This window comes from Pseudophryne corroboree, chromosome 1, assembly GCF_028390025.1.
Source record: "Pseudophryne corroboree isolate aPseCor3 chromosome 1, aPseCor3.hap2, whole genome shotgun sequence".
Taxonomy (NCBI): domain Eukaryota; kingdom Metazoa; phylum Chordata; class Amphibia; order Anura; family Myobatrachidae; genus Pseudophryne; species Pseudophryne corroboree.
In genome coordinates, this window is record NC_086444.1 from 447,040,921 (window position 1) to 447,054,170 (window position 13,250).

Below are 13,250 nucleotides of genomic sequence, written 5' to 3' on the forward strand. Positions count from 1 at the left end.
CATACTAGTGGCGCCTCATTGGCCACGGAGAGTATGGTTCTCGGATCTCCGCGGCTCGCAGACTATCCTTGCCTGCTCCCGCTACGTCCAGACCTGTTACAACAGGGTCCGTTTCTTTACCCCGATTTAGCGCGGCTGCGTTTGACGGGGCGGCTGTTGAAACCGCCCTCTTAAGAAGAGAGGGTATTCTGGAATCGGTTATACCAACCATGTTACGTGCTAGGAAGCCGGTTACGGCAGCTCATTATCACAGAATTTGGCGTGCCTATATAGGTTGGTATGAAGCTCGGAAGTTACCGACGTCATCGTTCAGGTTATCCTGTCTTTTGCTTTTTTTTTACAGACTGGGTTAGATGGAGGACTACGTTTATCTACACTAAAGGTGCAGGTCTCTGCCTTGTCAATTTACTTTCAAAGGCATTTGGCTCTTTTGCCGACTGTTCACACTTTCCTGCAAGGTATCCTCAGAGTACAGCCTCCATTTATACCACCTACAGCGCCATGAAACTTGAATCTAGTTTTAGATTTTTTATAGTCTTCATATTTTGAACCCTTCCAACAAGTGAATGTTAAGTTTCTCACTTGGAAAACAGTTTTTCTCCCAGCCTTAGCTTCAGCAAGGCGTGTTTCAGAATTGGGTGCCTTGTCATGTAAGCCACCGTACCTGGTGTTTCATGATGACAGAGCGGAGCTTCGGCCGAATCCCGCTTTCCTACCAAAGGTAGTATCATCTTTCACATCAATCAACCAATCGTAGTTCCTGTGTTATGAGAAGGTTCAGGAACTTCAGCTACTTTGGATGTGGTACGCGCACTACGCGTTTATGTAGCCCGGACGTCTACAGTACGTAAGACGGATACATTGTTTGTTCTCTATGATGCTGTCAAGATGGGTTGGCCAGCGTCCAAGCAAACCTTATCTAGATGGATTAAACTGACCATACGTCAGGCTTACCTTCATGCTAGGCTACAGCCACCTACATCAGTGTCGGCTCATTCCACACGTTCTGTGGGAACTTCATGGGCAGCAGGTCGTGGCGCTTCTACGACGCAGCTTTGCCGTGCGGCTACATGGTCATCTGTGCACACGTTTGTGCGCTTTTACAAGTTTGATACGTTTGCGGCATTAGCATCTAGCTTTGGCCGCCTAGTGTTACAGGTGCCAAACAGCTCTCCCGCCAAAGGGGGAAACTTTGGTACATTCCAAGTGTACTCCAGTGACCCCTAGTGGACGAAGAAGAAAATAGGATTTTGGTACTTGCCAGATAAATCCTTTTTCTTTGAATCCACAGGGGGCACTGGACGCCCACCCAGAGCAGTTTTACTTGTCTTGTGGTAAGTTCAGTTTATCTTCTGGTAACACATTCTCCCCGACTTGTTCAAATGTTCAGGTTATATAGATTATTGTGTAAACTGTTTAGTTGTCCGTTACGTTATGTGTCAACTTCATTGTTGTCCGTTATGTTATAATGTTATATGTAATTCTCCATGGTTCATCTTCTCTATCGCTCCTGTTCGGCTCAGTAAAAAAACACTGAGGTACTATGGGAGTATGGAGGGGAGGAGAGTTACTAAATTTAAATATTCAGTGCCTGTCCTGCTAAAGCCCCGTCCATATCCCAAGAGTACTCCAGTGCCCCCTGTGGATTCAAAGAAAAGGATTTATCTGGTAAATACCAAAATCCTATTATCCCAGTATGCAACAAGAAAGTGCAACTTGCCCGGCAAAACCGTTCACATTCACAGAAACATTTTCTGGTTTTATGTACTAGAAAACATGGGCCTCAGGGGTTAATTTTTCCCTACTGAGTTATGTAAAATATAATTTTAGCATTCAGTTGCAGCAAGCCATTATACAGAAATGCAAAGTACTGAAAACTAGAATGAAGTGGAAAGAAAATAGCTGGCATGCACATTGACGTAAGAGTGCCATTTTCTACAGTCACTGTAAAGAACAAGTAACTAACAATTTTATGTGGAAGGAAATGCCCGGAACACTCTAAGCCAGTGATTCCCAAACTTTTTGAATCAAGGTGCCCTAGAGTACTAGAATTTTTTTCACGGCACCCCTGGGCCAAAAGTTTCTTATTGATAAATTTATAAAGGAATATTAAATTAAGTAAATTGTGTTTTTATATGTCATCCTTAGGTTCAATTGTGTGGTGAGGGACAAGATTTACTTCTGTCTGTTTGTCTGCGTATTTTATGATTGAAAGTCACAAGCACTGGTTTTGCCTATTACATGGACCATAAATAATTTGAATTGGTCCTGGACAACCAACCTAGGGCACCCCTGCAAGTGCCTTGAGGCATCCCAGGGTGCCGCAGCACACAGTTTGAGAACCACTGGTGTAAGCAAAGGGTGAAACATTTTTCTTGTTATTTTGTAATGTTTTTGACAAGCTGTTCAACTCGCTTACTGGTTTATTAATCTGTACTATAGGCTTTAGTAGTTCTTTTAAAATGTTCATTATACTTATGGTAACCCTCGTCAGCACAAAGCTACTTTCTTTGGAAAGATAGATTGGAGTATTTAGACTGAGTATTGGCAGTGCTATACTTTCCTCCTAACCATTATGGACCTGGCAGTACTGCTTATAAAATGATTCTACATGTTAATAAAATCATTGAACTTTGTGGATTTGAGGCGCTAAAGATCACATCTTTTTTGTAACAGAAAAAAGTCATTCAGTTTTGGAAGATCCCGAAGACTCTGAAGAAGAGCTTCCCAAGAAGAGGGACAGAAGGTCATCCCGGGCTAAACAGGTAAATTTTATACATCTACATGCCATATGAAGATCTCAGTAATGTCAGATTCTTAATTCTATTTGTTTTCTTTTTGTAGGTCAAAACTTCAAAGCCAGCTGTAAATATACAACCAGCGCAGGAGCAAGAGCCACGCAGGACATCCACCCGTGGGCGTAAATCTAAAGGAGATGCACCTGCTACAAGAGAAGAAGCAGAAGAGATGGGTAAGGAAGAAGAGGAATACATGGAAGAAGAAAAAAAGATTACAACTGAGAAAGATGAGGAAGAAACACCAAGAAGAAGAAGATCTTCAAGAACAGTTGCTGTTCAACAGCAAAAGAAGTCACCGAAAATCAAACGCTCACCTTCTCCACCTGAGTTATCAGACACTGTCTCTAAAATCTCATCTTTTGAGGCTGAGGAGATAACAGAAGAGCGTGTTCCCCCAATGCTGTCTCTGGAAGGCATCCACCATCAGGTTTCCGAAAAGCAGGCATCTCCAGTGACTGAAAAGGCAGTGTCCCTAAGGTTGCAGCACAAAGAGAGTTCTAAAAGTCACAGATCTCCTCAGAAACGTGGGCGTGGTACTCGAGAGCAGATTGATAGAGTTTCAGATCCAGCATCACACCAGCCTCCAGTATCACCTTGTGTGATCCAACAAAACACCCCCCTTTACCGTCAAGAAGCTGAGAAAACGAAGACCAAACGACAAGATTCACAAATACGTGGTGAGACTGAGAGTGTATCCATGATTATACATGAACGTCCCATCACTAAGGATGTTAAAGTGAGGTCATCGCTAGTTCTAATGAAGCCTCCAGTTTGTACAAAATCTGAAGGAAGAATATCTGTGGGTGAACAGAGCCTCCATATTGTTGAAAAATCATCATCAAGGGGTGTTAAAGCTATGTCTATATTAGCGAAGCAAGATCCAGAACCTCACACCAATGTTAAAGAAAGTCGCTTGTCTTTATCCAGCTGTCCTGAAGTGGGAAAAACAAATGTCAAGTCCTTGTCTATCTCAGAGAAGATAGATACAGAGAAATCAGATGTGAGTTCAACAGTAGTTTGTGTTACTAGTCCAAATGAATCTGAGAAACCTGAAGTGTTTGTCCCAGTTATTGCTCCATGCACCACAAATACAAGAAAGCTTAGGGTCCGTACATCAAGTGCACGCCAGGACCAACCAGAAATTATAAAAACTTCAAAACCCATGGAAATTCCTAAAAAAGCACAAGAACCGGAGTCCCCAAATCCACCACTTGAATTGGAGAAAAGTGTGTTCGTAATATCGGAGTTGAAAAACCAAGCTCTAAAACATGTTGAGTACCCAGAGCAAAAAACAGTTACAGTGAAGGATACCAAAAATTTAACCACAGTAAGAGTGGAAGAGGAGGATGTTAATAAGAGAAAGTTAGATGAGGACGCTGACACAGCAAAGGTAGATGAGGGCGCGGGCGCAGCAAAGGTAGATGAGGGCGCGGGCGCAGCAAAGGTAGATGAGGGCGCGGGCGCAGCAAAGGTAGATGAGGGCGCCGGCGCAGCACAGGTAGATGAGGGCGCAGCACAGGTAGATGAGGGCGCCAGCGCAGCACAGGTAGATGAGGGCGCCGGCGCAGCACAGGTAGATGAGGGCGCAACACAGATAGATGAGGGCGCAGCACAGGTAGATGAGGGCGCCAGCGCAGCACAGGTAGATGAGGGCGCGGGCGCAACACAGATAGATGAGGGCGCAGCACAGGTAGATGAGGGCGCCGGCGCAGCAAAGGTAGATGAGGGCGCCGGCGCAGCAAAGGTAGATGAGGGCGCCGGCGCAGCAAAGGTAGATGAGGGCGCCGGCGCAGCAAAGGTAGATGAGGGCGCCGGCGCAGCACAGGTAGATGAGGGCGCCGGCGCAGCACAGGTAGATGAGGGCGCCGGCGCAGCACAGGTAGATGAGGGCGCCGGCGCAGCACAGGTAGATGAGGGCGCCGGCGCAGCACAGGTAGATGAGGGCGCAACACAGATAGATGAGGGCGCAGCACAGGTAGATGAGGGCGCCAGCGCAGCACAGGTAGATGAGGGCGCGGGCGCAACACAGATAGATGAGGGCGCAGCACAGGTAGATGAGGGCGCCGGCGCAGCAAAGGTAGATGAGGGCGCCGGCGCAGCAAAGGTAGATGAGGGCGCCGGCGCAGCAAAGGTAGATGAGGGCGCCGGCGCAGCAAAGGTAGATGAGGGCGCAGCACAGGTAGATGAGGGCGCCGGCGCAGCACAGGTAGATGAGGGCGCAGCACAGGTAGATGAGGGCGCCAGCGCAGCACAGGTAGATGAGGGCGCCGGCGCAGCACAGGTAGATGAGGGCGCAACACAGATAGATGAGGGCGCAGCACAGGTAGATGAGGGCGCCAGCGCAGCACAGGTAGATGAGGGCGCGGGCGCAACACAGATAGATGAGGGCGCAGCACAGGTAGATGAGGGCGCCGGCGCAGCAAAGGTAGATGAGGGCGCCGGCGCAGCAAAGGTAGATGAGGGCGCCGGCGCAGCAAAGGTAGATGAGGGCGCCGGCGCAGCACAGGTAGATGAGGGCGCCGGCGCAGCACAGGTAGATGAGGGCGCCGGCGCAGCACAGGTAGATGAGGGCGCCGGCGCAGCACAGGTAGATGAGGGCGCCGGCGCAGCACAGGTAGATGAGGGCGCCGGCGCAGCAAAGGTAGATGAGGGCGCCGACGAAGCACAGGTAGATGAGGGCGCCGGCGCAGCAAAGGTAGATGAGGGCGCCGGCGCAGCACAGGTAGATGAGGGCGCCAGCTCAGCACAGGTAGATGAGGGCACCGGCGCAGCACAGGTAGATGAGGGTGCAACACAGATAGATGAGGGCGCAGCACAGGTAGATGAGGGCGCCGGCGCAGCAAAGGTAGATGAGGGCGCCGGCGAAGCACAGGTAGATGAGGGCGCCGGCGCAGCAAAGGTAGATGAGGGCGCCGGTGCAGCAAAGGTAGATGAGGGCGTCTGTGCAGCAAAGGTAGATGAGGGCGCCAGCGCAGCACAGGTAGATGAGGGGGTCGGTGCAGCAAAGGTAGATGAGGGCGCCGGCGCAGCACAGGTAGATGAGGGCGCCGGCGCAGCAAAGGTAGATGAGGGCGCCGGTGCAGCAAAGGTAGATGAGGGCGCCGGCGAAGCACAGATAGATGAGGGCGCAGCACTGGTAGATGAGGGCGTCGGCGCAGCACATGTAGATGAGGGCGCCGGTGCAGCACATGTAGATGAGGGTGCCGTCACAGCAAAGGTAGATGAGGACATTGGCACCGCCAAGGTAGATGAGGACGTTGGCACCGCCAAGGTAGATGAGGACGTTTGCACCGCCAAGGGAGATGAGGACGTTGGCACCGCCAAGGGAGATGAGGACGTTGGCACCGCCAAGGGAGATGAGGACGTTGGCACCGCCAAGGGAGATGAGGACGTTGGCACCGCCAAGGTAGATGAGGGCGCCGATGCAGCAAAGGTAGATGAGGGCGCCGATGCAGCAAAGGTAGATGAGGGCTATGACACCGCCAAGGTAGATGAGGGCGCTGGCACCGCCAAGGTAGATGAGGGCGCTGGCAGCGCCATGGTAGATGAGGGCGCCGGCAGCGCCAAGGTAGAGGAGGGCGCCGGCAGCGCCAAGGTGGATGACGGCGCTGACACAGCAAAGTTAGATGATCCCTGCATATCTGTTTTAAAGATAACACGGGAGACAACCAGCAGCACTGATATTGTACCCGATGATTCTCTTAAAGAAAATGTGTTTTCTTCTGGTCCAACAGAAGAACAATCTTTAGTTAAATCGAGTCCTCATGAAGAAGAAATGTTCATGATAAAAGAAACGTCAGAAATGAAGCAAGTAGATAAAGCCACAACAATTGCCGAAGAAACGTTGACAATATCTGAAAATATAATGGAAATCCAGGAATCTGCTGCACTTGTGACATCAGAAGCAGAGGTTTCTGAAACAGCCCCAGAAATGTCATCATCCACACCAGAGCAGACAACATTGAAGCCAAATGAGGTAACCTGTATAGATGAAGAATTTATGTCTACAACAGGAAAGGATGAACCTCCTACAAATCTGACTGAAGCATTGGACAGAGAAGATATTCCTTTAGTTCCTATGTCAATATCATCCGATAATGAAGAAGAAAAGCATCTGGCTACACATGGAATTACACAGGCTTCTGAAGCTTTACATGAAATGCCTAACATATTGAGACCTGGCGATTTCACTCCAGTAACAATCCCAGAAGATATTAGTCTAGTGATAGAAGCTAAAACTTCTCAAATTGTTCCTGCAGTTTCAGTATTCTCAGCATGCACAACAGAATATTCTAGTACTGCATCTGAAATAGACACACAATATGTTTCTTGTTCTCCATTAGCTCAAGAGGCAACTGCCAAAGATCAAACTTTCCTTCATCTTGAGACAACAGATAAAGGTGGATCTGTCGACCAAAAAATTTCAGAGGTTACAGGAGTTGTAAAGGAGTGTCCCACTAAATTTGACCTAGAAAACCAGACCGTATACCCAACACCTATTATTTTGCAAGATCACAAAGAGGAAGAACTTTTAATAAAAGACTCTGCAGAAGCTGATGTTGCTTTAACCAAAAATGCTGAAGCAGTTGTCCTTGAAAATTCAGAACTAACCTCAAAAGAATGTAAACACCTTACTGTTGTTCCAGAGGATACTGATATGCCAGCTTCAGAGATATCCACAGATGCAAAGCAGTCTGATGCGGAAATTATAGAGGGGGTTGTAACAGTCCCACAGGAAGTAGATGAATTAAAAGAGAAAGAAGTAACTTCTGGAGATTTTGAAGAACCTGTTATGGAAGAGAAGCCAGAAGATAACATTTCTGCAGAGTCTCTTAAATCTAGTGTGGAAGAACCCCAAATAATACTACTTTCCACATCAGACTCTCCATCGCAAGAAGAGGCAGCTAATTCATCTATTTTGCAAAGCACTAACTCTCCTGAACACGAAAAGAAAAAAATTGATATTGCAAGTTCACAAACTATGAAAGGAGAAGTGCATACTTTAAATATACATACTTTGGCATTGTCAGCAGAGCAAAATTATCCAGAGTCAGAATGCATTATGGACATAACCATTGCAACAGCCAAGAAAGAGAGAAACTACCAAAGCCATGAAATAATAGCTGTATCAGAGAAAACATACCCACAAATGGAAGATGAACAAAAAGAGCATCATGATTCACCCCTTCCTATTGTGGTGTCTCCTGTACAGCATACAACAGATACATTGCTGTCTAGTGAACATAAAGACTGTGGAAGACAAATTCAGCTACACGAAGCAGCAGAACAAGTAGAAGAGGTTGCTGTGATTGAATCCCGAAGGAGAAGGACATCTTCTACCTCCTCCTCTTCTTCTTCATCATCATCCTCATCATCTTCCTCCTCTTCCTCATCTTCCTCTTCTTCCTCCTCATCATCTTCCTCTTCTCATTCATCACACTCCTCTTCAGAGAAGTCATCCCACTCCAGACATAGCTCACATTCTAAATCCTCCTCACCAGAAAGACGGGATCATGTGTCACGGTCTTCGAGGTCAAGGTCTTCATCTTTTCACAGTGATAAGGTGAGGAATCATGTAAAAAATAGAATGGATACTAATTTGGTTTTCTGTTGAAATGTACTACCTTATGTTTATTAAGACTTTTTATTTGTGTAATGTAACTATTAAGAGCCGGATGTACATGGTTGCTTTTCAACATGTAAGATTTTTTTGTTTCTAGAAAGATGTGATGCTGCCATACTTGCAGTATTGCTCAATTGTCCAATATCTCTGTGTCTCACACCTAAGTAAGAACTATGACTGATGATATTCATTTTAATCACTAAGAATATCATTCTCGTTAATCATTGCTATGTGTCTGTGTGGTCAATTCTTGACTCCACAAAGAGGCTCCCATGTATTCCAGCAGTGATATGGACCACTAGTCTGAACATGTTATGGCTGAATCTTGTCCATTTTGTCCAATTTTATTAACGCCAGGCAAGGTGACATATGCGTTAGTTTTAATTGTGTGTGATAATCCCCTCTGGGATCGTGTCCTTGTACCAGGTCCCATGTAGTTGCTATGCTCGTATGATGACCTTAGAGTATGACGCAGTACAGAGGTTTGAAAGTAGTATGCCTTTTAGTATGGTATTGCTAGTTAATGACCTAATATATACAGGTTGAGTATCCCATATCCAAATATTCCGAAATACGGAATATTCCGAAATACGGACTTTTTGGAGTGAGAGTGAGATAGTGAAACCTTTGTTTTTTGATGGCTCAATGTACACAAACTTTGTTTAATACACAAAGTTATTAAAAATATTGTATTAAATGACCTTCAGGCTGTGTATATAAGGTGTATATGAAACACAAATGAATTGTGTGAATGTAGACACACTTTGTTTAATGTACAAAGTTATAAAAAATATTGGCTAAATTGGCCTTCAGGCTGTGTGTATAAGGTGTATATGAAACATAAATGCATTCTGTGCTTAGATTTAGGTCCCATCACCATGATATCTCATTATGGTATGCAATTATTCCAAAATACGGAAAAATCCCATATCCAAAATACCTCTGGTCCCAAGCATTTTGGATAAGGGATACTCAACCTGTATACCTCTTATAGATAATCTCTGATTGAATTTTAAGTGGCTCTTTCTGTAACTCCGATTAAACTAACCTTCTTGAGTTTTCATAGTCCTAAATAGCCAGTACATCAAGTAACTGTGCTAGGTGCTTGTTCATGCACCTTGGTCTTACTGTTGTTAAGTTTTCTTATGGCTGCTTTAAATATGATAAAGAGTGGGCAAAGTTATTTAATGTTATTAGTGTTGAGGCTTCTGAATTTTTGTGCTTACTTCCACTTTTCTCCTTAAGGAGACACCATGTAGTAAGAGGTCTCCACAGAAGGTGGGCCCAGAAGTCTTGCCTCCTGAAGTAACACCTTCACACCTGGAAGTATCTCAGCCCCTGCTAAATACCTCTCCACCTCCTCCACCACAACTAATGTCTCTACAGCAAGACATATTAATCCCGCGGCCAAGTGGTTCCATTTCAGACTCAGAAGAACGGCGAAGGCCGCGTGAAATTTCTGACGACCCAGAAGAGCAAGTGAGTGAGCTTTATTATGCATTGGTCTTTTGTATTTTTTTTTCTTCTGTAATAATAGTCTATAATTGTTATGACTTTATTACCCAAGCCTTTTCTGTAAGCATGTGGTTATTTCTGCAACGGGGTACACTGGTATTCCACAGGGAATAACATTGGGTTATAGAGTTGGATCTTGATCCGAGGCACCAACAGGCTAAAGCTTTGACTGTTCCCAGGAAGCATTGCACCACCTCCTCCATAGCCCCGCCTCCAGGCACTGAAGCTCAGTTTGTAAGCTGGTGCCTGCATGGCAGGTGACTAACGGGGGGGGGGGGGGAGGGGGGGGGCTGCGCCAGGCAGCCCTGAAGAGAGCTTTTTAAAAAGACTTCAAGGGCCGCAGAACTTTCTATCTCATTCTGACATGCTGTGCTGCGGCTCCATCACCTCCCCAGCAGCGCTGCATACTCCCGCACTTGTAGCGGAGGTGCACTGGACTTCAGGCATACACCGCTGACGCTCTCCTGGATCGCTTGGCTGCACATCAGAGAGGAGGTAAGAGGGTCCCCCAGGTGGGACCCGCCGGTAAATCGCGGTCCCAGGAGACGGACTGCGCCGCTGGCGTGGACACTGTACTGCACAGGGACCCCACTATATCCACCAGGGCAGGGAGCACAGGTCGGATTTACTAAAATCCGTTTAATATAGGCTCCATAGTACCCGGTAGTGAGGCCCAGCATAGGGGATAAGGCGCTGACCTGTAGCCCCTCCCTCGGCTCCGGGCGCCATCTACTGCTGGTGTTCCCGCCCTGGAGTTGCATTTCACTCTCCCTCACTCCCTGACAGAGATTTTGGCGCCATCTTCACTACTAGCTGGGCTGATCTCCGGGACTGCAGGGCTCTGTCTCCTCTGTAAAGCCGCCTGTCTCCTCAGCGCTGTGCATTTACAGGCACTTAAGTATTCTACATGTCATTTTAGACAGTGTTAGTTAAGAACAAGTATACTGTTATCTGAATATTTAGTACAAGTATTCTGTCATATATATCCAGTATCTACTAGTGATGAGCGGATTCGGTTTTACTCGGTTTTACTCGGTTCTCAAAACCGAATCTTATTGGCTATCCAAAACACGTGACATCAGTGAGCCAATAAGATTCGGTTTTGAGAACCGAGTAAAACCGAATCCGCTCATCACTAGTATCTACTGTGCATTGCTATATTTACACTCATACATATTTATATGTAGTTTTACTAGTTCAGTGCAGTTTTATTGTTTATATGTAATAACTTCTGCATTGTACATGTGACTGAGTGTGCCTGTAGCTGTTGTGTGGGATTCCATACTCCTATAGCATATATTGCTATCACTATATTCTGTACCCTGAGGGGCTATATAATATACATATATATTTATTGTGGGAGAATAGGGGTTCTGGCGACATATGGTGTTTTAAAAATATACTTAGAAGATTATAGTATAATTAAAAGGAGGGACGTAGTAGTTTTTTTTTATAAAAAATTTTTTTACACTAAGTTTATTGCCAAGATACATAGAAACATTTTTTTTTAAAAGACATATCTTCAAAACATAAATGCATATATCAAACAAAAATGAAGTGGAGTTATATACAGGTTGAGTATCCCTTATCCAAAATGCTTGGGACCGGAGGTATTTTGGATGTCGGATTTTTCCGTATTTTGGAATAATTGCATACCATAATGAGATATCATGGCGATGGGACCTAAATCTAAGCACATAATGTTTTTATGTTTCATATACACCTTATACACACAGCCTGAAGGTAATTTTAGCCAATATTTTTAATAACTTTGTGCATTAAACAAAGTGTGTGTACATTCACACAATTCATTTATGTTTCATATACACCTTATACACACAGCCTGGAGGTGATTTAATACAATATTTTAATAACTTTGTGTATTAAACAAAGTTTGTGTACATTGAGGCATCAAAAAACAAAGGTTTCACTATCTCATGCTCGCTCAAAAAATTCCGTATTTCGGAATATTCCGTATTTCGGAATATTTGGATATGGGATACTCAACCCGTATATAAAACTCCACTTCCGGTTTCACTGGCATAGAGATAACTGTACAGTTTTATCTCTCTGCCCGTGAAACCAGAAGTGGGGCGGACGCGCATGCGCACTTTGCAGCCACTGACACAGGAAGTGTGGCGGAAGTGGCCGCAGTTAATGAAATTAATCTAATTTACTCTCTATTATGTACTATTTATGTTCGTTTTTTAGAATTATTTAATATATGGCCTCTCTCAAATATCTTGAACCAGCTCCTTCATTGTTTATCTAAAAATTAGTCACTAAATTTAATAAACTATTAACAGGAAGGGATGTTGCAATTAGAAACCTCAATAATAGCAGGTATAAAAGTCAGTCCTGCTCACTTGACCATTACCCCTTGATGAAGTCAGACTGGCGAAACGCATTGGAAATTCACGTATGACCCTCCATACTAAGATAAGCCATTTTTATACAAAAGCATTATTTTACTTCCTTTTTATCCTTTCTATAGGTTTCTAAAAATTGTTTCTAAATTTTTTTCTATAGAAAAGTATAGATTTTCCACAGTACTTTTTAGTATACAATTTTTATATACACTGCTCAAAAAAATAAAGGGAACACTAAAATAACACATCCTAAATCTGAATGAATGAAATATTCTTATTAAATACTTTGTTCTTTACATAGTTGAATGTGCTGACAACAAAATCACACAAAAATTATCAATGGAAATCAAATTTATTAACCCATGGAGGTCTGGATTTGGAGTCACCCCCAAAATTAAAGTGGAAAAACACACTACAGGCTGATCCAACTTTGATGTAATGTCCTTAAAACAAGTCAAAATGAAGCTCAGTAGTGTGTGTGGCCTCCACGAGCCTGTATGACCTCCCTACAACCCACACAAGTGGATCAAGTAGTGCAGCTCATCCAGGATGGCACATCAATGCGAGCTGTGGCAAGAAGGTTTGCTGTGTCTGTCAGCATAGTGCCCAGAGCATGGAGGCGCTACCAGGAGACAGGCCAGTACATCAGGAGACATGTAGGAGGCCGTAGGATGGCAACAACCCAGCAGCAGGACCGCTACCTCCACCTTTGTGCAAGGGGGAACAGGAGGAGCACTGCCAGAGCCCTGCAAAATGACCTCCAGCAAGCCACAAATGTGCATGTGTCAACTCAAACGATCAGAAACAGACTCCATGAGGGTGGTATGAGGGCCCGACGTCCACAGGTTGGGGTTGTGCTTACAGCGCAACACCGTGCAGGACGTTTGGCATTTGCCAGAGAACACAAAGATTGGCAAATTCGGCACTGGGGCCCTGTGCTCTTCA

General features: G+C 45.1%; 1 protein-coding gene across 5 annotated transcripts in view; it reads left to right on the forward strand.

The window, feature by feature from the left end:
* Positions 1 to 13,250, forward strand: part of ACIN1 (apoptotic chromatin condensation inducer 1) — a 265,672-nt gene that overhangs the window by 147,603 nt on the left and 104,819 nt on the right. For all 5 annotated transcript variants that reach the window (XM_063913544.1, XM_063913545.1, XM_063913546.1 and 2 more), the window contains 3 exons: positions 2,677 to 2,765; positions 2,845 to 8,361; positions 9,667 to 9,900. In XM_063913544.1, coding sequence (XP_063769614.1) covers positions 2,677 to 2,765; positions 2,845 to 8,361; positions 9,667 to 9,900 — 5,840 coding nt within the window. The remainder of the gene's footprint in view (positions 1 to 2,676; positions 2,766 to 2,844; positions 8,362 to 9,666; positions 9,901 to 13,250) is intronic.